General features: G+C 39.1%; 1 protein-coding gene across 3 annotated transcripts; it reads right to left on the bottom strand.

Annotated features, from left to right (window-relative positions):
- Positions 1–26: 26 nt before the first annotated feature.
- Positions 27–27,458, bottom strand: ganab.L (glucosidase, alpha; neutral AB L homeolog). 3 transcript variants are annotated; one of them, XM_018256309.2, is made up of 25 exons: positions 27,311–27,458; positions 21,851–21,949; positions 20,041–20,149; positions 19,779–19,906; positions 17,410–17,589; positions 16,442–16,507; positions 15,805–15,892; positions 14,732–14,798; positions 12,409–12,505; positions 12,126–12,306; positions 11,025–11,178; positions 10,356–10,591; positions 9,855–9,981; positions 8,270–8,349; positions 8,003–8,146; positions 6,842–6,938; positions 6,655–6,756; positions 6,135–6,378; positions 4,666–4,730; positions 3,976–4,052; positions 3,782–3,856; positions 2,887–3,000; positions 2,577–2,686; positions 1,760–1,860; positions 27–902 (listed from the first exon to the last, which is right to left on the bottom strand). In XM_018256309.2, the coding sequence occupies exons 1-25, from the start codon at positions 27,325–27,327 to the stop codon at positions 793–795; spliced, it is 2,868 nt and encodes a 955-aa protein (XP_018111798.1). In that variant the 5' UTR covers positions 27,328–27,458; the 3' UTR covers positions 27–792.
- Between the last annotated feature and the right edge of the window lie 251 nt (positions 27,459–27,709).

Below are 27,709 nucleotides of genomic sequence, written 5' to 3' on the forward strand. Positions count from 1 at the left end.
ACATTTAGAGCAACATTCAAAACATATATAATTTCAGGTCTTTATTCTCATTTTATCAAAATGTTTTAGGTCAAATGCATGAAGGGTTCAGGAAATGAGGAGATTGTACAAAAAAAAAAATTTGATTTCAATGATGAATCCCCCTTCACAGCACATTAAGGATACTTGACTGGAGGATACAGACTGTATCATAACCGCAAATTTCATCACTTTACACAGCAGTCCCCATGGGGAGAGAGAAGACTTGCTTTGTTAGAGGTTAGGTCTCCTATTCTTGCTTCTAACAAACCCTTTTTATACAGTTCTAAACTTGCTTTCACAGGCTGCAGCCCTGAGAAGTTGAAATCTTGTTGTGTCAAGCAAAGATGGCCACCTCCTCTTCTCACATTTGATACTTTGGTAAAAACAATCTGATTCCGGTTGACCAGTGGCACGAGACAGTTGAGGAGGGAAGGGAAGGCATACTAAGGGAGACATAAGGACTAGCTGTAGACATTGAACTCGTTGGAGAGGCTCCAATTTCAGACCCCAAGCCATTGTTCAGTGGGGTGCAGACACAGTGCATGATCCAACTAAACACGCACACACACACCATAAGTGCAGTGACTGGTGTGTAGTCACACACAGTCAAACATATATACACTCACACAGACACACATCTCCTAAACACACACACACTGGATTAAATCTCACATTTGGTCCAAGGATAACATCTGCTACCCACTCCCTCAAATTTGGTAAGTGGCTGGCCCTCCTTTACCCCTCTTCTCAGGGCATGCATGATCTGTGATGTTATCGCAGTGACACTGTAAAATCTGATGCAATATTAACTCCAGGTTTCCGTACAGTTATAACAGATGTAGACTGGTCGTATTCAAATTCAAGAGAACTTTCTGAGCCACCTGTAGGAAGAAAAATATTGTACGGACATTTAAAATCTGTATCTTTTTATCCAGCAACTACATTTAAAACATTTCTTGGAAATAAATTTATTTTATGAGAAAAGTTTTCTATGTACAGTCCTATAGAAACCTATGGCTGGCATTTGACCCCTGCGATAAGTAAATCATTGTATTTTACAGACCATACCCATTATTGGGGTTTTTTTATTTGACTTGTTCAACTTGAAAGGCTGTCCCATGACTGTACAATAGCTCATCTATAATACTATTTCTGAAAAGCAAACATTTTTTTTTACCAGTCCAGGGTAACGCTGATCATACATATGCTAATAAAAGCTGCAATACAGCCTACATATGGGGTGTTCGGGACTGCTTGCCTAACCAATATCTGTCTGAAAATTGGTCGTATATCTATCATACAGTTTGGAAATCACAATGGGGAGGACTGCACTGGAGAGTTGATACGGTGCCTGTTCAACGCGTCCTGTACTCCCGCAGCGGTGGTCCCTGGTCAACAATCAGTTTGATTGGCAACCTAACCAACTGAGCAGCTGTACTTGTGTATAGACATCTTAAAAAACAATTAAATACATGTAAAGCACTTTAACTGGTTTAATTGTTTGGAAAAACTAAGGTCTTGCAAAGCAAAACAAATAGACAATTATACCCATCCATTTCTACAGAACTGCACAACTTCCACCTGAGAAAACTCTTACCACAATTAGAAATTAGCATGTTCATCTTCAGAAATACATGCAGCACTTAGAAGTCATCCGTATAGTGCTTTCTCGTTGCCAAGATTGTTGATCATAGCAACTCTGGTCATCAAGTTTTCTATAAATGAATCAGAAACTCACCTTGTAGGCTCAGTGTTATGCTTGATGGCTTTGTTGCTCCAATGATGACAATTCTCTCTATCCAACTAGGAGTCTTAAACACACCACTAGGGTCCAGAGAACTGTAATAACAGAAAGCAAGGCTCACTTCAGTTATATGTACTTTTTTTCCACTAGGTTTTTAAAAATCAGGTCACTCTCTCAATATGTTTCAGTGTATTTCTTGATAGAAGTTTGTCTTCCTTTAGACCTTTGCCTGCCAATAACATGACTCACACATGCTGGCAAGCAAAGGTTCTATCTGCCAAGAACGTAGTAGCTATGTTCTTACACAGACAGATATTCCTCTCTGCATCAATGGCTTTTGCCTCCTCTGCAGCAACGACGACAGCCCCCTGGGGTTCTCAGGCAAGGGGTTCTCATCAGGGCCAGAACTAGGGGTTGGCAGAAAAGCCTAGGGAGCAACGATGGTGGAGCACTGGGCACATTCCTGTTGCTTGCATTCCCATAGTCCAAAGCCTCCAGTACCAGTCGCTCACTGCCTGCAACGCTCCTGCTCCATCATCTCTCCGCCCCCAATCCCTGCTGCCATCTCTAGTGTGCTCATGCATGATCACTCATGCTCTCAAGCAAGGGGGTGAGCATGGAGAGAGGTTGCATAGGGCTCCTGGCTGGCATGGCCAAGCTCTGGTTGTCATGTTGGCCTTGCAATGTAATCATCTGGCAATAGAACTGAGCAAAGCTCCCGAATCCTCTGGCAGTAAGGGATAAAGAGTCCGGTTTTCTTTGCACTGTATTTCATGGTTTTAAAAAATAAAAACATGTCACAACTCCTCACCTTGCTGTCAACTTTCCTTGACTGTAGTTAAATTCTCTAAACAAGAACTCATTCTGTTCGTAGTTGAAACTGTGACCATCATCCAAGAACAGCTCTCCTCGTGCCTCACCCTGCATGTTTAATAAGTAGTGAGAAGGAAAAAAAAAAGAAGAAGCTGTTCAGAAGGAATATTTTCTTTTTTGCAGGCTTCCATGGTTAATCAGGAAGGAAGATATCACATAAAAGTTATACAGGAATATTTAGATATATAAACAAGGTATTTCTAAAATGTTAGTTCTGAGATATGGCAAGATGGGAAGTGAGCTCTGACCTGTAAATTCAAGGCCACATATAACGTGAATGGGTCGTCCTGCATACAATCTGAGGTACGCCGTGGGCGATCCTTTCGAGGGATTATGGATCCTCCTCGCTGATACACTGGAATCTACAAACATGAAAGCGTAAATACGAGCATGAAAGAGAGAAAAACTTATACAGAGATAGGTTTAGTTAAGGAAAAAATATATATTTGATTTCAAATCTGTGGCCTTATTAACTTTATTCCACATGCACTTTTATTAGGAACCAATTTACTTGAAGTTTGTGTGACTTATGTAACATATCGAACTAAGCAGTTTACATTTTTGCAAACACTACAGCCTTAGGGCAGAGACACACACTCAGATTCTGGGAGATTTAGTTGCCTAGTGATAAATCGCCTCTTCTTCTGGGCAGCTAATCTCCCCGAACCGACTCCTGCCGGCTAGAATCTAAATCGCTGGCGGGATGGCACTCAGAGAAATTAGTTTTCCGAAGTCGCCCGAAGTTTCCTCACCAGGCAACTTCGGGCGACTTTAGAAAACAAAGCGCTCAGAGTGCCATCCCGCCAATGATTTACATTCTAGCTGGCGGGAGGCAGTTTTGGGAGATTAGTCGGCCCGAAGAAGAGGAGATGTCACTGGGCGACTAATTTGCCCGAATCTGAGCGTGTCTCTGCCCTTATCAAGGCAACAGATAACCCTAGTTTAAAGTAGAGAACATAAGTCTTTTACTTCAACATGACCTCTCTTCTTGGAGGACCACTAACCAACCTCCTTTAATAAGTTCTGCCCCCACCTGTTTATTTAGTTTTCTTTACACTCCACCAATGTTTGATGCCAATACACACCTACTGTATTAAATATACATTATTTTAGAACAGGACACACTCTGTTCCTCATACTCACGGAGTTCATGGTTACTGGAAGGTAGAAGGTCTGTGGTGCCTCATATCTCTGATAGGAGTGTACATCATACCATACCTGGAGAATGAAAATGCTTAAGAGGAGGAATCTGCTAATGACTTTTTTTTTTAATAAGGGGAACAAGTGTTAAAATAAATATACATTTTAACCCTTGCCAACTATAATCGTTCTCATACCTCTCCATCTCCTGGTAGATAAACCTGCACTCCTCTAGCCTTGGCCTCTGTAACTGGACGTACTAGCAAAGCAGAACCTGGGAATTGGAAAAATTATACTTACTTATTGTGATAGACTTTTTAAGTTGATGTGATGTAGAGTACATTATGTAGACATAATTAAAATGCCTTCTAAATTAAAAGGGCATGTTATGAGCCAAGAGGGGGTTAGATTGTGCTTGCTTTTGTGTATTCTTCTGATTTATACACTTTGAATATTACATGTAATCTGCAGTCACAAGGGGGCAATAATGAGAAGTATTTGGACATCCACCAGTTCCAGGTGTTCAGAGTAAAGTTAAAAAGAACCCTTTCCACATTAGTTCTGTTTAATAAATAAATGCCATTAAAAATAGACATACAGAAGAGTATTGAAACATGGGGCAGAACAAATTGACAACTAAAATCCTATTAATTGGACTTATGCTAGACAGGTGCATACTGAATAACACCTGGGAAAATGTAATGCTGTGCACATATCACACGAAAGATAATGGGAGGACCAGATTCCTATAATGTGTGAAAAACATTAAACAACTGTAGAGGGGAGTCGGAAAATGCCACCTGGTATTCCACTGTATAGGAGAATTCAGCATCATAGGGTTTGGCTGAAACAAAACCAGCCATACCACAAAAGGACACATTTCTTACCCAACATATACTGACTGTCCATAGCAAAAGTGGAAACATCTGAGGGGAATTCCACCCAAAGTGGCCTAGGGCAAAAAAAGAAGCAAATACCCCATAAGGATTCCTGCATTTCCTTTCTGTACATTAAGCATTCAAACACACAACATACATATGGGTAGGTGTTTTATAAAATTGACCAATTTTTCTTCCTATACATATGCAGTGAATATCAGAAGAAAAGCTGAAGAAAATTAAAAATTGCAGTAAGATATTATATTCGGCAAGGTCATCTACCTATGTCTCTACATGAACGCTCTATAGCAGTGATCCCCAACCAGTGGGTCGTGAGCAACATGTTACTCCCCAACCCACTGGATATTGCTCCCAGTGGCCTCAAAGCAGGTGCTTATTTTTGAATTCCTGGATTGAAGGCAAGTTTTGGTTGCATAAAAGCCAGGTGTATTACCAGAGACTCCTGCAGGCTGCCAGTCCACAAAGGGGCTACCAAATAGCCAATCGCAAGCCTAATTTGGCATCCCCAGGGACTTTTTTCATGCTTGTGTTGCTCCCCAACTCTTTTTAAATTTGAATCTGGCTTATGTGTAAAAAAGGTTGGGGACCACTGCACTATAGGATAAAAAATTTGCCAGAGACCAAACAACTGGATCAGAGAAATTTGGCCCACGACTTTGGTAGCTAAATCAAGCTCTGATCATTTTACAACCTTAGCAAAGAAGCACACCTACCCATAAATTTTAGTCCAAGAAGGATATTCATGAGCAGCAATAACCTGTTCAATTTTTTCAATTTTTTAGGGATGCATTGAATACACTATTTTAGGATTTGGGCGAATCCCGAATCCTTTGTGAAAGATGCAGCCGAATACTGAATCAGAACCCTAATTTGCATATGTAAATTAGGGGGAAAGAACAGTGTGCTCAGTGCATGCTTACATTTTTTTTACTTCCTTGTTTGTGTGACGAAAAGTGAATTTTTGGATTCTAACTTGGTTCAGCCAGGCCATTGGATTTGGCTGAATCTCAATCCTGCTGGAAAAGGCAGAATCTTCTCTGAATTCCAAACAGCATGCTGGATTCGGTGCATCCTTAATATATTCATTACTGAAACAGGCACCTTCTCTACACTCAGCTGTTAGGAGTCCAAGTAATGAAGTTGCAGCTAAGGGTCAATAATATTAATTATTTACTGGTAGTTTGTTGATAATTCCGTTTGGCCACTAATTATCTGCTGAAAGGATATATTCAATAAATTACAAAAAACTGAGCCTGTACTGACCAAGTGGGAGGTTAAATTGCCTAAAAGTTACCTGTTGGGCCAAAGAGGGAGATTGTGCAAGTCTTTTTTGCCCAGCTCCCAATTCTGCCATGATTTTATTTTTCAATACACATGCAAGCATTCTTTATATATCCCCCAAATACTTTATGGATGTCTCACCAACCTTTCAATATATACCCATCTGTGTGTCTTACCTCATGACAGGCTCGCCTTCACTTAGTGCTTTGTAGAAAAGAGTGTACCAGAACGGAAGGAGGGTATAGCGCTGACGGAGAACATCACGTATCACGGCCATATTATCATCTCCATGCAACCAAGGCTCCCTTCGAGGTGTGTCCAAATGAGCATGCGCACGGAAAAATGGCTGATATGCCCCAGCTTGGTACCAGCGCACCAGCAACTCTGTCTCTGGGCTCTTGAAAAATCCTCCTACATCAGCTAGAAACAATGAGAATGAGTTAGCAAAGGAGAGTGGAGTCGATAGATGCTAGAGAGGAGAAATGAGAGCAGTGTATAAATTTGTATATGGGGAAGGGTATAAAATTGTAATGAATAAGAAAAGAATAAATGGCAAGAGACACATTTTAAACAGAAATGAAAACAGCAGGAAAAAGATGATAATGACAGAAAAACTGAGCAAATAAGAAGCAATTGGGGAAAAAAGATGTGTAACATGCATCAGTTATACCAGAATAGGTACAGGTTAATACAAACCTCCACAGAAAGATATGCCAACCAGGGACAAACTAAGGCACATGGGGATGGAAATTTTCAAATGATCCCATTCTGCAGCATTATCACCTGTCCAAACAGCACCTGACAGAGAACAAATGATTTATTAATTGAACTGTCCCACACAAATACTACTATATTGCAGAGTTACTTGCTCCTTGCCTCTTACCATAGCGCTGTGAACCAGCAAAGAAAGCCCTCGTCAACACAAATGGTCTCTCTTTACCCCCAGAACGCTGGATCAGACCTTCTGTCGTAGCTCTTTGCTGTAAGAGAAGAGAATAGACATTCCACCTAATATATTCGTTTTTTCCAGGAAGTCCTCATCTTAACTAAACTCATGATTGTTTATTTTTAACAACCTTTTGTCAATTGTGCCCTCAACCTTTACTGCAAACTCCTGAGAGCAGGGTCCTCTGATCATATTTTTATACTCTAACCCAGGGGTCAGCAACCTTTATTATCAAAAGAGCCATTTTGCTCCCTCTTCCACTAAAGAAAAGTAGTCTGGATCCGCAAAACATAAGACAGCTTATAAACTTTTAATAGCTTTAACCTTTTTTTAATTATAACGGTTACAACAACAGAATACAATTAAAAGAAGTGCAGTGTGTATGTGTAGGCCTACTTTGAAATAAATGAAACACTGAATAGCCCTATTAAATGCTAGTGTTCCCAAATGTTTTATGTGACTTCTGTTTCTGAAGCTCCATGTTGATCTTCCCTCTCTTGTCTTGAGTGTGGAACCGCGGTAAGGAACATGATGGATCATCTTGCTACGGCTTGGTCTTGCCTATCACTCCTGGGAAGTCTACACAGCCCCCACACCTGCTGGCTGCTTCCAGAGTGTGTGACCGCGGTAAGCTAACCATTAGCTTACCGCAGTTGCACACTCAAGAAGCCACCAGCAGGTGGGAGGGGCTGTATAGATGACTTGACAGGCAAAGACCGAGCCGCAACAACCCTTGTTTTTTATTTGCTGTAAGACCCTGTGTTTTTTCTAAGCTATTGGAGAGGGCTGTGAAACTTGCAAGTACTATATAAACAAATAATGATAACCATGATGATGATCATGAAAGACATCTAGTAGATGGAGTTTTTCAATAGAAATACAGATGAGCTGGATAACAAAGTTTAGGAGAAACAATAGGGTCAAATACTAAAATAAAAAGCTACACATAATTACACATGATAATTATAACCAAAACAAACTATAGCTTGCTTCCATATTCTAGTGAGGCCTGCTTGTGCATGCTTGCTTCAGCCAACGATTAGTGCTGTAATCAAGATTAGTTCTCTTTTTCCTTGAAGTAACAAGTAATGCACTAACCACATAAAGACCATACAAATTATGCACATCTCTGTGTTCCCAGCCACCCCAGTGAAGAGCATCTTTATGCATAGTGACTTCTGGACCATTGAATACAGAAGGCTCATTCATATCGTTCCAGACAAATAGATTGTCCATAGACCCCTGTAGGAAAAACAAATCCTAATGAATTGTCTGAATAAACTGTTTGAACATACATATCAAAGTCTCAGAATATGGGTTTGAATCAAGTTAATGTATTGAATTCATAGAACATATTGATCGTACCTCATATTTGTCATAAGAAAACATACTGGCCCACCACTTTCTCATTTCAGGGTTGGTGAAATCAGGGTAAGCAGCAGATCCTAGATGAGCAGAGGAAAAGCATTAGCATTGTTTTTATACCAGAATGAACAATACAGAATTCTTATTGATTCGTAACACATCCAATCAACTTAGAATTTACATATCCTTATTGCTGTTTGAATTAACTTATTCAACCCCTCTCTTGCCATGCTGAAGTTTATGGCTTGAAGTTTCTCTGCCTTCCATTGCAAGTGGTGCACAAATTCTCTGGAAAGCAGAAGGACTTCAAGTCCATGGAATAAAGTGAAGGAGAAAGGAGAGAGTGAATCCATCTAATATCTATCTAGCTAGATCTATCCATCTATCTAATATATATCTATCAATCTAATATGTAGCTATCCATCTAATATCTATCTAACCATCTCTATTTATCTATCCATTTATCTATCTATATATATCTATTTATACATCTCCATCGCTCTCTCTCTGGGGCAAATTTACTAAAGGGCGAAGTGGCTAACGCCAGCGAAAATTCGCCAGCGTGACATAATTTCGTTACTTCACAGATTTACTAACGGGCGCTGGCGTAAATTCACTAGCGAAGTGGACTTAATCTAGCGCTACTTCGCACCCTTATGCAAGGTGAAGTTGCGATATGGCGAAGGGATGTAAATACGCTAATTCACTAACTTGCGGATTTTACTGAACATTACCTCTCGCGCCAGACTTTCCTTCGCCACCTCAAACCAAGCGAAGTGCAATACAGTAGGGCTTGCTTCAAAAAAAGTCCCAAAAAACGCTGGCGTCTTACTTTTTTAAGGGTGATGGGCTGAAAAATACCATACTTTTTTTTTGGGTACCCTCCTTCCCCCCTACATTTCCTAAAATATGGGACCTAAACTATACAGTGGGCACATGTATAGGACAAAATAACAACTCTTATTTTATGAAGCTTCCCTGGGCTTGTGTAGTGTAATGTATTTGCTGCTACATATACGTCCATTGTACTTTAACTTGGCGCCGTATGCAAATTAGGCATCGCTAGCGTAACTTCACTTTGCTTGATGAATTAACAGTAGCGCAACTTCGCTACCTTTCGCCTCCCTGAGTGCAACTTTGGATTTAATTGAATTAGCGGCGCCCTGACGAAACTTTGCCTGGCGAAGAGTGGCAATGCCAATGCTGCCGAAACTTCGAAGGTAAGTAAATTTGCCTCTCTAGATCTCTCAAACTCTATATCTCTCTATATCCCAACTGAATGAGATTAAGTTAGAAAACGGGGATATTTGTTTCCATGTAATATATAAACTTAGGTTTAACAAGTACATTTTTCCTTTGTACTTTTTGAATGTGGAATCAAACTATTACCCATACAAAAATCATTGAATTGACCAGTAGCATTTTCTTCTATTTAAAGTAAATAGTCAGAATCTCAAAACTACAGATATTTGTAAATGTTTAAAATATATTAATGGATAGAGAATGGTACTTCAAGTGTAACAATAATTGTAAAATGTTAATTACACATTACCACCGCCTAAATTATCTCTTTTATACTGCTTACCTGGCCAGCACCAACCTTCATAATCACTCCCATCCTTGGTCTTAATGTACAAATTCTGGGCTCGAATCTCATTGTGAACCCGGTAACCACTGTCTATTTTAATGTGAGGATCAACAATAGCAACCATCTGCCAAAAGTGAAAGAAAATAGCAGAATTAGGACAAGTATACAGAAAGACATATAATAGAATACCTTAAGTGCCTACGGTGCGTTTAGGTTCTGCTGCTCTGATCTTTTTTTTTTTTGGAGAAGCAGATCAGCTACGTGCCCCATTTTAAACAAGAGAGGTTAAGATGAATGTATTTTTTGCAGGCTGAGAGAAATGATCTGCCCATGCCACATCTCCACAGGCTGAGAGCAGTGGAGCCTACACTCCGTGTGCCCTTCCACTAAATGTTTTTATCCAATTATTTGCTTTTCTCTTGTTCGAGAACTAGTATGATACAAGTCTGTTTAAATGCTAAAAATGTGCTCTTTTTTTTCAAAGCTAGCAAGTTTTACCTTGCGCCTCTTTTCTTTCAAACCGCTCAGCATATCACGAGGATTGGGAAACTTGTGGGGATCCCATGTAAAGTATCTTTTCCCATCAGCATGCTCTATATCCAGCCAGATAACATCATATGGTAGATCATATTCATCAAAGCCAGCATCAACATTACGCACATCCTCTTCATCATTGTAATTCCATCTGCACTGGTGGTAGCCCAAAGAGAAGTATGGTGGCAGAGCCTGGGTACCTGGGACATGACAACATAGACATTGCAAGAGATAAATTAAACATTTCTGGTGAAATTATTTAAATTAAATGGTGAACAGTTTACTAAAGAGTGGAACACAGGATAACACGGTCTAGATATTTGTACCACAGAAGAGGTCTCACAGCCTAGGTGTAAAGGAGTTAAAAAGGTAAATCAAGATTTGTTTTTATAGCATTCTGCATGAGTCTTCCAACTCTCAGTGTCAAAGGACTTAAACCAGGAATTCACTACAGAGCTGATTATGAACAGCTAAGCTCATTAGTGTTCTAGAATGAAACACCAATTCATTATGGAAGCTAAATAAAAAAAAAAATGGTGTACAATTATTTAATTATGCTCTTAACGCTTCCTTATATAGCAAATGCTGGGGCACCCTGTCAATTTGTCCATATTCACATGCAATTCTACACACCTGTAAGGCTGGCATACTGTTTGAAGATATCAAAAGGAGAAGGCCCAAGGAGCAAAAACACATCAATGATTCCACTCTCTGACATCCAGCGAACATCTGTTTGGGGGGTCTCCCCACCTCCTTGCATGTACTGCAACATCTTCCCAAAAAGGGTCTGGAATAGAAAACAACAAAGCAACACCTTTAGCCTGTTGATCTAAGATTTACACTGGGGCAGAAAACTAGGGCACTTGGGCAGAAAGCTGGCTGAGCAGCCAAGTGTATAGTCTTGTTAATTAGGGATGCACCGAATCCACTATTTTGGATTCGGCCCAAACCCCCCCAAAAGATTTGACGAATACAGAACCAAATCCTAATTTGCATATGCAAATCAGGGGTGGGAAGGGGAAACATTTGTTACTTCCTTGTATTGTGACAAAAAGTCATAAGATTTCCCTCCCGCACCTAATATGCATATGCAAATTAGGATTCGGCCGAATCCTGGCTTCGGTGCACCCGTACTTGTTATAAATGGAAACATTATAAAAATAGTACAGAGTTTTAAGTAGAGTATTGGATTATTTTCCATACAAAATGAGCATCTTAAAAGGGAATATGGAAAATATAAACATATACAAGGTTAATATATATATATATATATATATATATATATATATATATATATATATATATATATATATATATATATATATATATATATATATATATATATTTTGAATGTTACTTTCATAAAATAGTAAGGTAACAAAATTGATACTGTAGTAAAATGAGAACTGCCAAACAATCAAGACATTAACAGTGTTCTCCCCAGAAAAAAAAAAACTGCTGGGGGGGGGGAAATTGGCGGGGATAATAAATAAATAAATATGTGGCTCTGAGGCCCCTACTACGGTATGATAACTGTTTTTTTTTATATACACTAATAGGACTGTGCACTTTAGCAAACACAGCGTACAAGTTCTACTGGCTTCAACTCGCAAACTTCAGTCATGCATAAGAAGTGGAGGCAGTTCTGGAGAATTTTCTAGATAATTTTGTAAAGCATTTTGTAAGGGTTCAATTGAATATGTTTTAGTATGAACTCAGTATGTTTTATGTTACCTTTCCAGCTATGTTGGAGCTGATATCAACCCAAGTCTCAGCTGCATTCAGCCAGAAGATGCCAAGGGTACGTTTAACATTGTGAGCCAACAGAAGAGGCACGGAGCCATAGAGCGCCATGGTGTTGTACAGCTCATACTGAAAGACGTCCAAATTGTAGAGACGATATGGATCTGTTCCCCTAAGAGAATGAAAGTTTTATAATGAGAGGTTTGTGAAAAGCATTTCCAAATGAAACAGGAAAGCACAAAATCAGATGGAGGGAGGGAGGGAGAGGTCTTACTCTGTAGTTCGTAATTTCATGTTATCAGCATGTTCTGGAATACCATAAACATTTTCAAATCCAGGAAGAGAGAAATCCAAGCCCACAGAGGATGGTCCTGTTATTTATATATTAAAAAAAAAAAATTATTTATAGAATGTACTTTATAAATGCACAGAAAAGCCTGAAGAATGAATTTGACTCTTATAATAATTATTATTTTTCAGTTACAATTGCAAGTGTGGTATGCAGCATATAACATTTAATTTGTTCACATAGTAAAACACAACTGACAAACATCAAGGTAATACACATTACAAATTATAATTTACATCCAAATTAATATTTGCTTTGTTTGTTTTTTTGTGTGGGCAGGCAAGAATCATTTCTGACTGAGGGTGGTATTCTCTTGTGATATTAGGGCTGGAAGAAAGGCCATCACAATATACATTAAAATGTAACACTGGTTTAAGAGTCATCAATTTAAAACTTTTTTTTTTACTATATTTTATTATTGGTGTCTATTTGCTGTACTGCTGATGTGAACTCTTGCAGTAAGAGATTTTGAAAAAGCATGCAATGCCCAGTGGGATTTGGAGTCTTAGCTGGAGGACATTGATTCAAGAGTCAGAACCAGCAGTGCAGGTTTTCACGGTTTTGAAAGCAATTACATTTCTATATATGCATAAATATTGAATATATTTAATAACGTTATACAGTAGAACCCTCATATTACTCTTTTTAGGGTACCTGGAGAAAATTGTGTCAAAACTGGGAAAATATAAATGTATTAAAAGGGTGGGTCACCTTTAAGTTATCTTTTAGTATTTTATAGAATTGCGAATTCTAAGCAAATTTTCAATTGCTTCTCATTTTTTCTTTTTTTATAGTTTTTGAATAATTTGTCTTCTGCCTCTTTCCAGCTTTGAAACGAGGGTAACTGACCCCATCTAAAAACAAATGTTCTGTACGACTGTATTTTTACTTGTTATTACTCAACTTTCTATTCAGGCCTCTCCAAGTCATATTTCAGTCTCTTCTTCAAATCAATGCATGGTTGCTAGGGTAATTTGGACCCTAGCAACCACATTGCTGAAAATGCAAACTGGAGAGATATGGAATAAAAAGCCAAATAAAAAACCAAAAAAGCAAATTGCCTCAGCATATCACTCTCTACATCAGGGGTCCCCAACATTTTTTTTACCCATGAGCCACACTCAAGTATAAAATAATGTTGGAGAGCAACACAAGCATGCAAAAAGTTTCTGGGGCTTCCAAATAAGGGCTGTGATTGGGTATTGGTAGCCCCTATGTGGACTTGCAGCCAACAGGAGGCTCTGTTTGGAAGCATACATTTTTTTATGCAATTAAAGCTTGCCTGTAAACCAGGAATTCAAAAAGAAGCACCTGCTTGGAGGCCACTGGGAACAACATCCAAGGGGTTGAAGAGCAACATGTTGCTCACGAGCTACTGGTTGGGGATCACTGCTCTACATCATACTAAAAGTTAATTTAAAGGTGTACAAATCTTTTAAAGCAACTTACTCCTCAAGTACAATATGGATACTCATACAGGAGTCAGTATTTGAAATATTTACTGTGTTACTGACAAGGGTTAAGTATTGCAACATTAATGTTACACTGTGGGGGGTACTTGCAAGACCTTTGACAGTCACATGTACAGCCTCAAGCAATAAGTGATTTGTGCATGACTGTAAGAGGGGCAGACTAATTGGGCTTGCCTAATTACAGACAGAAAAGGGCCAAAATATGTAACCTCTTAATGACACTAAAAATGAGATTTAAAGAGGACAGAGATTTTGGGAACACCAGGAGAAAATTGTGCTGCAATATCTAGGAAAACATGTAAAATAAGGGAAAACTACCCACTGAACTGCATTAAAAATTGTGTAAAACGCGGGAAAAAGTAAAATCGGGGCATGTAAAATTGAGGCTTCACTTTATTTGAAAGTTACTTAGAATTAGGTTTTCCTTGATTATGCCATAAAAATTGGATGCAAATTGTAACTGTAAACTGAGAAATTGTTTGTCCACTGCAGTATTTACGGGGATGAAACATCACTAGTAACTGTAAAACGTGCCTCCTGTCTTCACACAGTCTACTGAATTGTAGCCGCCGAGAAGCAGCAAAGAACATGACCAATGAAAGATTTAGATATGAATGATACTTGATATCCAAAAGATCCCTTAGCTAACGTGGCTTCCGGAGATTAAGATATAAGGTTACAGTAGAGATGTAGTAATTTAAATGTTGGTAAATAAGGATAAAATTAGATTAAAATAATATAGGTAGAGGACTCCTACCATAAACAAAAATACTCACCATTGGGTTTAGAGTCTGTATGGGTTTTAAATGTTTCATCCCACATACCAGGCTCATCAACTTCAGGCTAATAAAAGATAAAAAAACCATTAAGCCATAAAGGTTACTGGTGCTTCACCTTAACCTTACTTGGGAGGAAAAGGTGGGCTTGGGAGGAAAAGGTGGGACACCAGGAAAAAACCCGGTGGGCCCCGCCGGCACAGACCCTATCTGAACAGCCAGTGCTCCAGACCTCCCCCCGATCACATAAATAATTGCTCGTAAAGCAGGTACGTGTTGGCGGGGTGGGTACGCATCTCTAAAGACAGCATAGGACTAGGCCAGCAGGACACCAGGAAAAAACCCGGTGGGCCCCGCCGGCACAGACCCTATCTGAACAGCCAGTGCTTCTGACCTCCCCCCGATCACATAAATAATTGCTCGTAAAGCAGGTACGTACTGGCGGGGTGGGTGGGGTCCCTTGCGGCTGGGGAGGGGGCCCTTGGGGATTGTGGTGGCCTTATGTGGTGCAGCCCCGGTGGGCACAGAACCCCCCACAGACTGGAACACCAGGATACCAGGAAAACTCCCGGTGGGCCAAGGTGTCATGCTGCTAAACTTTTGGCCTATTTCATGGCCTTTCCCTATTCTATAAGAACAAAAAGGCTAAATAGATGTAATAATAGATTATAGTATGTAAAGAAAACAAACTAGCAGAATAGAGGTTGATGGAGATAAAGAATATTAGTACTGAGAGTGGGCCCCTGGTCTAAGGTTTTATGGTGGGCCCCTGGTGTCCCAGTCCGACTGCCTAAAGATAGAATAAAATAAGAAAATGGGACAAAATACAGCAAGAAGAACTTATGAAGTGCCCTTTATAGGCATAAGACGTGAGCTGACTTGCAAGTGTTCCCTTTAAACGAATTCAAACATCTTTTCTTCTTTATGTGGTTTCTTTATTCTACTTTATCTTATACAGCTGTTACAATATCCTTATCTAGTTGGCTTTCTTCAAAATGCCAGTCCTTGTTGGACAGCTCTCTTGCAGATTTCTTCAACATCTCATGAATCTCGTTATCTGTATTTGGTCATACCTTCTTGCTCTCTTCCTCTTTGTCCGATTCCACCTCTTCAGGGTTTTCTTCATCAGTTTCAGCCGGCACATCTTTCTTCTCAGTGTCACTAAAAGCCGAACAAAGAGGAGGGTTGAGGAATGGTGCTACCAGGGAAGGTAGGATATATGGGAGGGCCAAAGTCAAGGACAAAAGGAAGAGGAAGGATTAATAGATTCAGAAGGTAAATTAACAGGCTTAAAGGCTATGCTATCAAATAACCAAACAATCTGCATATGCAGGGACCCCTATCGGCATTCCGAAACAGCAAGGGTAACACATTTTGCTGGGTATCTAAATTCAGAAAGAGGCATCACGATGTTTGACTAAGCTATATTTTTTAGGTTTCACTACAGTGGGTGATCAGATTGTGGTGTAAATGACAATTACAGAGTTGATTTGTAAAGCATCATGTGGGTCAAATAACACAGCCTCCTATTGACTAGCTCGTTAATATTGAATAATCTACACCGTGGTCCCTTGGATGTCTCTTCCCGTGTGCCCAGGTTCCTGTGGTGAGAAATCAAGATATGCTTGTTCTACATTTATTTATATGTGACCCTTTGCAGAAGGTGATAGTCATAGTGAGTTTAAAGTTGCAGGCAGCACCAGTGATTACCTAGAGAAAAGAGTCTTCACTTTGTGCCACATGTTACCGACAGCGCTACTAACTTTAGCGGAGAGACTGGGAGATGAGGGGGCAGGGGACAGGAGAGGGACAAGAGGAGGGGGCAGAAAGAAATTGGGAGGGGACAGAGCAAAAAGCAAAAAAGAAAAGAAAAACACATTTCAGTTCAAATCCCAGGAAAAGAAGCAAGCCCACTACTGAAAAAAATACCATGCATTCTAGACAATTGAACTATGCCAATTATTATTTAAATGTGAACAGTTCTAATAAATATTAACATTTTCAGTATGGTTTTCTGATAATTCAGTTATTAAATGAAAAAAGCTACTGACATGGCAACATGAACTGGCTGCAATAACAGCACAGCTGAGTTTGCAGCAGAAAAAAGTTACATTAATGGGCACAGTAAGGAAAAGTTTCAAAATAACTAATCCTATTAGAAATGTAACCCTATTTGTGAGAGAATTATTAAGCATACACTAAATTTTATGCATAGTAAAATAAAAGCTCCCCAAAAGAGATTATACGGCATGTTTTAAAAACTAACTCTGCAAAATATGTTGACACTTTATAAATTAGATTATTATTATCATAAACATGGAACTGATTTTTTAACCGAGTTCCAGCTGTTTCTGATGAGGGGGTCTGTCTCTTCTGAAACACAGTGGTGTTTATTTTTAAATTATTTTACTGCAAAATAGCTTTCTGACTATCAAAAAACACTTCTTCACAGGCAGCAATATAGAAGTACCACCACATTAGATTTGTGCTGAAACAGGTTTCAAATGCAATTACTTATAAACTAAGCACTGTTAAGAAATGAATGGTTCCCATATTATTCAGCTAAAGATGTTCTTCAATACATCGGTCATGTGATAAACCACCACCTGTCCACAGTACTAGCACTCACCTCACTCCATTCTGACTACATTACCCCTCTATCCCAAATGGTCACTCACGTGTCTTTCCTCTCCCTCAGATGCTCAAAGTGAAGCAGTCCTCGAGAATTAACACTAAGCACCAAATCTTGTCCTGATAAGATGTCCAGGCGGAATGGTGTCCCAGTCACCAACAACTTGTGTCCTGTTTCCCCCAGGGAGAGTTCCAAAGTGTTGTCATCCTGCCCTGTTACCTGCAAACTTTGGAGCAAAAGAGTGTATAAAAGTAAATCCAAGTATAGAACATCACAATTAAGTCTCCAAAACATTTATTTTGGTCTAAACGCACGAGTATTTAGAACTGTAGTCAATTCTCTGATTTTGCTAAATAATAAACAATATAATGAAATGATTTCTAATCAACCTTGAATTGCAAATGTTGTAGTTTTTTAAACACAGTTTATTGTGAGTCAATCCCTGAGCTCATATTGACAGCAGCAGGTCACGTGTTGGGAATAAGCAACAAATAAATCAAAAAGATGGAAAACTTCAGGAGGCATCTTCAGAGGAACAGGTCTACACTGTTAAAGAAAAACTATACCTTCAAACAATATAGGTCTCTATCAAAATATATTGCATACAATAGCTCATATGTAAAACCCTGCTTCATGTAAATAAACTATGTTCATAATATATTTTTAGTAGTATGTGCCATTGGGTAATCCTAAATAGAAAAGTGTCATTTTAAAAAAAAAATAAGGGCCGCCCCTTGGGATCCTAGGTGCACACAAACAAACCATACATTAGGTCACATGAGCCAGTTAACAGACAGAGTTCTGTCTTTTGCTTCCACACCTCTTCCTTTTAGTTAGAGCTGCAGTATTTCTGGTCAGGTGATCTCTGAGGCAGCACACAGACCATCACTAAATGGTAGTTGAAGGCAAGAGATGTAAAAGGGCAATTTTTACTTAAATATATATTCCAGCTTGGTAAGATTCTTTAATATGCCACTTAATAGGATATAAACTGTTGCTTAGGTATTTCAGGGGTATAGTTTTCCTTTAAAAGGCACTAGCTTGCTCGGGCTTGTATAGAAAACCAAACATATGAGGGCCCATTTATGTCTGCAGCCCAACAAAAATGGATGTTCCTTGCACTTGCGTGCATTTACAGCAAGTAATATTATGCCTGTCCAGGTAAATAATGTGCAAGTGTGCCTACTGACACACAGGGGAAACCCTGGTGCTACCAATATCACTGGACAGTGGTGGTAACTCCAAGCTTCCCACTACATGCTCTGTCAATAGGTGCAGCAGAGTTGCACCTAAAGAATGTGAATGTTATTCACATGCGCAGTAGATCGGAAAGCCGAACTTTAAAAAAAAATCTGGCTATTTATTTCTACTGCACATGTGTCTGCCCTGGGAAATTTGAAGAGTGAAGAAGCAGCAAGAGGTCAGCTAAATAAATTATGGGGGTGCCTAACTTTTAGCACCCCCCAAGTATAAAATTACTTTCCTTTTCCTTTAAAGGACATGTAAACTCAAAATTGCATAAACATGTATGTAGTTAGGGCACATGTCTCCTAACCGAACTGCATGGTTTGCACAGTCTATTTTACCTTCCATTGTAAAAAGTGCAAAGTTTTCCTAAGCACAACCTTCTCTCCCAACTGGGAGCCATTTTTATTTCTATACATTATTGTGCACAGTATAGGTGTATGCTAGAAATGCAGGATAACAGCGTCAGACCTAATTTAAAATACTTGCAGAAGGCGTTCTCAGTTCTCATAGTATAGCCGTCTCCTCTCAGTAAAGCTGGCCATAGACACAAAGTTCAGATCGTACGAATCGAGGATTCGTACGATTTTCCGACCGTGTATGGAGAGTCCCGACATTTTTCGTCCGGCGAAGATCGTTCGTTTGGTCGATCGGACAGGTTAAAAGATTTCTGTCGGCTGACGATAATATCTCTGCATGTACAATTGCTGTCAATGGCAGAACATCGGCTGATCTGTTCTACTTTATTTGATCTGAATGGTAAAACCTCAAGTTTTTTCAAGATTTATTATACCCCAAACCTGGAAATAGCTAAAATCCGACAATACTACAGCTAAAACCTGTCTATTAATTCAAGTTTTTGGGTTCATCACCCAAAATTCACTAACAGTTTTTTACATTCGAGTTTTTTCTTAAATTAGAGGTAAGAGCCTCACAAACCTCTAAAACAGGACCTTTGATAAATAACCCTATAGTATTTCAGACCTGAGACTGTCTAAATTTAGATAGCATTTTGCTTAATACGAGTAGATATTTTTAAACAAACTCACTGTTTTTTCCCTACCTGATCGGTAATGTACTAAGTAAGCAGAGATGAATGATTTACTCCAATCCATAATCCATGGCAATTGAAACAATGGCTCAAACTACAAAAAAGAAAGATTTACTTACTTTGTGGGGAGTGGCGTCCCTACCAATACATCGGGAACTTCATAACGAGGTTTCAGTGGGTTTATTTCATTAATTTTGATACGGGTCATGTTTCCATCCAAACCATACACTTCAAGTAGAAGAGAGGCCTGAAAAAATTGGCAGAATTTTTATACAGGGCCATCCTAATTACTTTTAAGTTTGTAGAGCCACATTGCTTTTGCTATACAATATTACATCAATTTTTTTTTTCTGTTCAAAGCCTGTTTCTCACTGTACATACCTGGTTTTTATCATCAATGAGCTGAACTTCTAGTTTGTCAGAACTCAGCTTTGCGCTACCCAGCGCAGCTCTGTAGGAAGATAACCCTGGTTGCAGCCTCCGCTGCCGCCTGAAGGGGGAAAATGGAACATTAGGACTCCCCTAAAACATTGTATTCCATTTTTTTCTGCTTAAATAACTGAAATGTGTGTGATAGGGATGGAGTTTTATGTTAACAGAGAAACCATAGTAAACAGAATACAAGTTTCTTGAGAATGAGTTGCCTGTACAATTAGCTAAAACAAATTTTTTTCATTTTTAAATTTAGATGTTAATGGGACCCACAGCAAATAATTTTAGTTTTCACAATATTTATTGAAACTGTATATGAATTTGTGCCTAATGAAGGCCCTATAACTCCTGTGCCCCAGCTGCAGTTTACATCCTCTGAAGTTACACCCCTGATGTGTACATTCAAATTACCCCTTCTCGAGGTGTTATTCTCAGTTCTCTAACAAATAATCGCAAGGAAAGCAAATTATGCGTTTGTTCAATATAAAATCAGCAATGCATGTTGTAATTTATTAGATTTCTATTTGGGTTCCAGTTTGCACATAAAAATATGTAGAACACTGTATCTAGTAAAAATATGTTTCTACTTCCTTACATCAACCTCTAATCTCTTGGGAACACAGACATTTTTCCCCTTAGTTACAAAGCATTCTATTCTAAGCCATTGTGTTATTTTAGGTTGATACCACACTTGTTTTTTTTCTTCAAAAATTGTACTGCATACTTAGGATACGCAGTTTTTATAAAAGTATGTTTTAAATTTGCCATGCTTTTGGTGCATTTGTCTTTGCTAGCTTTCTTATTTCAAACACTTAGATACTTAATCATATTAATACCTCTGAAGCATTTGCTTCCATGCAAATAATGTTTAAAAGATCAACATGTATTTTCTACTCTGATAGAATTATAGGTTGGCTGTTTTTCCATCAAATGGGCTAACCGAAATGTATCGTAGCTTTTTTTTTTTTAAATAAATATCTCACGTTAATTTTAAGCCGATATAATTTAAATTTAAAGTATGTCCCCCCATAAATGGCATTATTTCTGCACATGGATTTTATGTAGAGATGCACCAAATCCACTTTTTTGGATTCTGCCGAACCCCCGAATCCTTTGCAAAGGATTCCAATACCAAACCGAATCCGAACCCTAATTTGCATATGCAAATTAGGGGTGGGAAGGGGAAAACATTTTTACTTCCTTGTTTTGTGACAAAAAGTCATGTGATTTCCCTCCCTGCCCCTAATTTACATATGCAAATTAGGATTCGGTTCACCCTGGCAGAAGGATTCGGCCGAAAAAGGATCCTGCTGAAAAAGGCCGAATCCTGGATTCGGTGCATCCCTAATTTTATGCACAGCTGAAATGCTGTATTAAATGGAAGCAGCAAACAATGAAATATATGTTTTTGTTAATTCCTTTAACAAAAGGTATCCGTGAAGTAGAACAGTAACATTTCGCCATATGTCAGGAAACACAAGTTGCAACATTTTAACTATATAGGCAAAGTTAAGATATTTTGAAATCCTTCCTTTACTAAATTTAGAACAGAAAAAACAAGTATAATAGATATTAATATTCAGGTGTAATGGGGGTGGAAGTTGTAGATAACATATAACGGGCACATAACAATTACAAGAAAAAACAAAAGCATTTTGATTGAGGAGAGTCTGCCCTCACTATTATGCAAAGCAGAAGGAATTCTGAGAAGGAAGCTCAATATTGCACCTAAAAATTATATGATTACACAAATACTCACTGGCAGAATGAGCTCTGGTCACATGTCTTGAAGTTGCTCCTATCAACAGTCAGTGCAGGAATAAGACAGACAGTGAATACGACAGCAGCCCCCAGCAGCCTGAAAGAGAGAACTGTCTGTAAAATATGCACACCAGAACCCCAAATAGTGTTCCTTGCATAAATATGCACACATTTTTAACAGACTAAAACAGATAAAAACATTAAAATATTACAACTTTTATTCTGAATTTCTCTCCATGGCCCATAGATACAGAACCATTACGGTGCACAGGGCCAATTACTAAATGCAGTTGTGACTAAAGGGGGGTTGTTCACCTTTGAGTTAACTTTTAGTATGATGTAGAGTGATTTTCTGAGATAATTTGCAGTTGGTTTTCATTATTTATTATTTGTGATCGGAGTTATTTGGCTTTCCAGTTTGCAATGTCAGCAGTCTGGTTGCTAGGGTGCAAATTACCTTAGCAACCATGCACTGATTTAAATAAAATACTGGAATATGGATAAGAGAGGGCTTGAATAGAAAGGGGAGCAATAAAAAGTAGGAACAATAATACATTTGTAGCATTACAAAGCATTTCTTTTTATAAATGGAGTCAGTGACCCCCATTTGAAAGCTGGAAAATAATGAAGACCTTCTGAACATTTGCTTAGAATTGGCTATTCTATAGCATACTAAAAGTTAAGTCCTATGGAACTCTCTACACGGCAGCCACAGAACCCAACACTTAAGTGGGTCCATAGACAGTTCCCATGTATAGATGGCCATACATGGGCTGTAAAAGGTGCTGTCTCAGCCTCTTCAGATTAAATCAGCAGCTTATCAGCCTGTCCGATTGATATCTGGATGAAAATTGGCAAGATGTCAATTGGGCAGGCGTGAAAATTCAGATGGTAATGGTCCACATCTAAGAATTGATGCAGTTCTCTCCTGACAGATATGGGGACCCCTTATGATCCAATCATTGGCTGGGTTCAAAATAGTTGGATCAACCGCATTTGGGCTATTGCATGGGTGACTAAATTGAGCATAGATCCACTTGTTTTGCTAGCTATCCGTGTATGGCCAGCTTTAATATCACTACCTGCAACAACCAAGCAACACTGACTTTTAGGGGTCTATTCATCATGCTGTGTAAAAAGCAGAGCTTTGCTTTTGTATTCTAACTGTTGAAATCGAATTGCCGATTGGTTGCTCTAGGCAACATCACCTGTAATCCTTCACTGCACTTTTTACACAGCAGGATAAATAGCTAAATAAATAAATATATATATGAGAATCAATGTAAAGAATACGCTGATCTAGCATTTCTGAAAAGGGTAAAAATATGTAAAGCAAGGTTTTACTGTGTCTTGATGAAGTTCTCTAAGCCTGAATACATATGACAGCAGCTTCAAATATACAACATTTCATAAAGATTATTGACGTACAGTACTTTAGCTATAAACAATAGATTTGGTGCATACCATATCTTAACCAAATAACAATCCTTCCCTAACAATTTGGGACCTGAGTCCTAATTTGTCGATTGAAATGAAATGCGACTCATGTTGAAATGCAATGTCAGAATTGCAGCTTCTCAGACCACCACTAGGTTTTGGATCCTGTATAACCCAATAAAGTGTATTAAAAATCATAGCATTCAAATGAATCCAGAACGGAATCCAGGGTTTGGTGCAAGCCTAGTTGTGTTTGGAAGAGGGAAAATAAAGACTGTAATTAGGCTATAGACGGCCAAGACAGGTGTGATGGCTTTTCAGTTCCTAGAATTTGCCCAGCCCATTTTAATGGTACACACCTACAGGTGTTCCGCTACAGATGAGGCGTCTATTGCAAGGTGGGAATTGGACAGGCATTGTTAGGTTAACACAGGGTTTATACGTGGAATGGTGCAGACGAATTCAACTGGAGAACAAACATTACTGTGACGGACCCAGGAATATCTTTCAGCACAAAAACGAGTTGTGTGTAAGCCCAACAAATATTTTGACTATCAGCGTCAAATTAACTGGATGCATCTTGGTATGAATGGATCATTTGTACCAAAAGCACAACTTTTTGGCAAACAAAAGGTAGCTCTCCCAAGAAAGGCAGTAAGTTGTTTTTTGGTTTCTTAAAGGGTTTAAAGGTTTATGAGATCATGTGGACATCTGGATATATTTTATATGTAATGTTCTTAATTAGTTCGGTCCAACAACTTGCACAGAGTATAAGTGTCCCTGAATTTTAAATGACCTAGTCAGCATCATTCTCCCCATACACCAGGGAAGAAAACATTTCACGCTTATGTTATTCACCAAAGCTCTAAGGTGCTAAGATTTTTGGGAATTTTGGGTTATCACTATGTATTCTGACATAGAGGTCAGCAAATACCTAATATCGATACTTTTTTGGGAAACCCTTCAAACAATATTTTGATGGAAAAACTCAAAACACCTGCAATAAAACAGTGTGCGCCTCTGCAGTGTGGGCACCAAGTGCTGGGGATTGCAGGTGGAAAAAAATTCAATGCCTTTAACCATTGAAAAAAAAAAAAAAAAAATAACCCAAATCCCAAAACAATTAGGCATGCCATAAACTGTGGCAAAAGAAAAAACTGTATTGGGCCATAAATATAGAGAAGAACTGTCATCATCTGCAGCATTTCCATTATGTTTACATCGGTATTTAGCCTTTTGCAGCTAAACTAAATCTCTTGCAAAGTTTAAGTAGGGGGGAAAAGTAAAATTTAACCAAAAGCTGGAGTCCATCTGGCCTAACATTTAACCAAAAGCTGGAGTCCATCTGGCCTAACTGTTAATTTCCTAACTGTTCATTTAAAGGGGTTGTTAACCTTTGAGTTAACTTTTAGTATGCTGTAGAGTGATATTCGGAGACAATTTGCAATTGGATTTAGTTTTTTAATGTCTGTGGTTTGAGTTATTTGGCTTTTTATTCAGCAGCTCTCTAGTTTACTATTTCAGCAATCTGGTTGCTAGGTTCCAAATTACCATAGCAACAATGTACTGATTTGAATAAGAGGCTGGAATATGAATATAGGAGGGTCTGAATAGAAAGATGAGCAATATAAAGTGGCAATAACAATACATTTGTAGCTTTACAGAGCATTTGTTTTTCGGAGGGGTCAGTGACCCCCATTTGAAAGCTATACAGAGTCAGAAGAAGAAGGCAAATACTTCAAAAACCATAAAAAAGAAAAAAGTAGGCTTATTGTAAAGTTGCTTAGAATTAGCCATTGTATAACAAAATAGAAGTTAACTTAAAGGGGAACCACCCCTAAGATCCCCAAACTACTCTGTTTAAAAAACGTCACCCAAACATTTCTTTTGTGCATGCAACTGAAAGCAACTTACACATTAGTTAAAAAATTATTTTTATATGAAAAGAAATTTATAGGTATTTAGAAATGGAATTGCAACTAAGAGCAAAAATTATTGGACTAATTGTCACTACTGATTCTCAGTCTTGTACAATTGTAGAAGCCAGCTCTCCTACAGCCAACACTTGAAAACGCACCACACATTGCAATCTTTTTCACTGTTAATCAGCTGGTATTTGCTTCATTGTTTAAAGAGTCAGAATCAACAGTGCAGAAAATCCAAACAATACTGCTTTCTGTAACCTATACAGGTATAGGATACGATACGTTATCCAGAAACCGCCAAATTAAGGGAAGGCCATCTCCCATAGACTCCATTTTAAGAAAAGAATAAACATTTTTAGAAATGTTTACCTTTTTCTCTGAAATATTAAAACAGTACCTTGTATTTGATAGCAAATAAGTTATACTTAATCCACATTGGAGAATCCTATTGTGTTTATTCAATGTTTAAATAATTTTTTTGTAGATTTTAGATATGGAGATCCAAATTATAGAAATATCCCTTATCTGGAAAACCCCAGGTCCCAAGCATTTACCTATACTATACTAAGTGAAGGATTGGCACCCATTTTGGTGTATGAAGGTGAACGAGGGGCACCCTTTTTAGAGTGGCATGGCTACACTAAGTGAAGGATGGGCACCTTTTCTGGAAAGTCCCTAATATACTTGGTGAAAGATAGGCACCCTTTCTGGAGTGTCACTATACTAAGTGAAGGACAGGTATACTTTCTGGAGTGTCACTATACTAACTGAAGGGCAGACACCATTTCTGGAGTGTGGCTATACTAGGTTATGAATGGACACACTTACTGGAACATCCCTATAGTAAATGAAGGAAAGGCACCCTTTCTGGAGTGTCACTATACTAACTGAAGGGCAGGCACCCTTTCTGGAGTGTGACTATACTAGGTTATGAATGGGCACCCTTTCTGGAGTGTCACTATACTAAGTGAAGGACAGGCACACTTTCTGGAGTGTGGCTATACTAGGTTAAGAATGGGCACCCTTTCTGGAGTGTCACTATACTAAGTGAAGGACAGGCACATTTTCTAGAGTGTCAATATACTAATTAAAGGATGGGCACACTTTCTGGAGTGTCACTAGACTAAGCTAAGGACAGGAACCCTTTCTAGCGTGTCCATACACTAAGTAAAGGATGGGCACACTTTCTGGTGTATCACTACCTGTATAATAAGTGAAGATTGGGCACCCTTTCTGGAGTGCCACTATACTAACTGGAGGACAGGCATCCTCTCTGGAGTGTGGCTATACTGGGTTAAGAATGGGCACCTTTCTTTAGTGTCACTATAAGTGAAGGACAGGCACACTTTCTAGAGTGTCAATACATTAAGTAAAGGATGGGCACATTTTCAGTGTGTGGCTACTGGGTTAAGAATGGGCCCACTTTCTGGAGCGTCCCTATAGTAAGTGAAGGAAGGGCAACCTTTCTTGCAAGTCATAGTCCTGATCCCTCTGTCTGGATAGAGACCTTCAATCTTACGGTGACCTGACCCCCCCCCCCCCCAACTACTGCTGAACTGAACCCCTAAACCGTCTGTGAGCTGCAGTCCTGTTGCAGTCATGCAGAGAGCGGCAGTTCAGCCAATGTTAAAAAGAGAAGCAGGTTGAGAGGCCCGAGTTCCTGATACTTTGCGATCTGAAGGCTATCACTCACTCACACAGAAAGCCAACGTGCAACTTTGTTCGTCTTTCCTGGGCGCTGCACTTCCTTCTGAATGATCGATGTCCCCATTTGTTACTTTTATTCCATGTCACGTTCACGCGTTCCTTACAGAGATCTCCATAAAAAGCCCATGAGCCCAGTGTTCTACACCTTTTATCTTTTGCACTTACCGGCCCGGTCGCTGGGCATTTTCTCTATTGGAATCATTGTAAGGACACATATCAATAATAACAAATCATGTCACTTGCTCTGCTTGGAACCTGCATATTTCATTCGATAGATTACGCACCCCATGTTATTTAACGCTAGATATTTCCCATTCACACTTCACTCACATAAGCCCGCTTACGCACGCGACAACTACCAAAGTAATCAATCGGCTGCTCACTCTTACCTCCTCGCTACCGCCATCTTGGATCTGATTTCACCTCTGACCCCCGGTACCCGGCTCTCTGACAGAAGTTCCGCCCACCGACTACTGTTCACACGCCAGCCGTGGCCACGTCACCGCATTTCATTGGTCAGAGGCTGGGCTTGTGAGATAGTGCCCGCCCATAAATGGGGACGTCACTGTCAAGTTGGAGAAAGATTTGTGCTTGGCTCAGTGCAATTGGAAGAGAGATTCTTTAGGCTTATGTGTCTGATTAGAGATGTAACACGTGGTATGAGCTGGATGGAAACATTGTTATAGACTAGACTAGAGGCATAATGGAAGGTGAAAGAAGCGCAATGGGGAAAAAAAACATGCTGGTAGTTGTAGTCCAGTAATATCTAGGGACCAAAGAATTTAAAG

This window comes from Xenopus laevis, chromosome 4L (genome assembly GCF_017654675.1).
Source record: "Xenopus laevis strain J_2021 chromosome 4L, Xenopus_laevis_v10.1, whole genome shotgun sequence".
Taxonomy (NCBI): Eukaryota; Metazoa; Chordata; class Amphibia; order Anura; family Pipidae; genus Xenopus; species Xenopus laevis.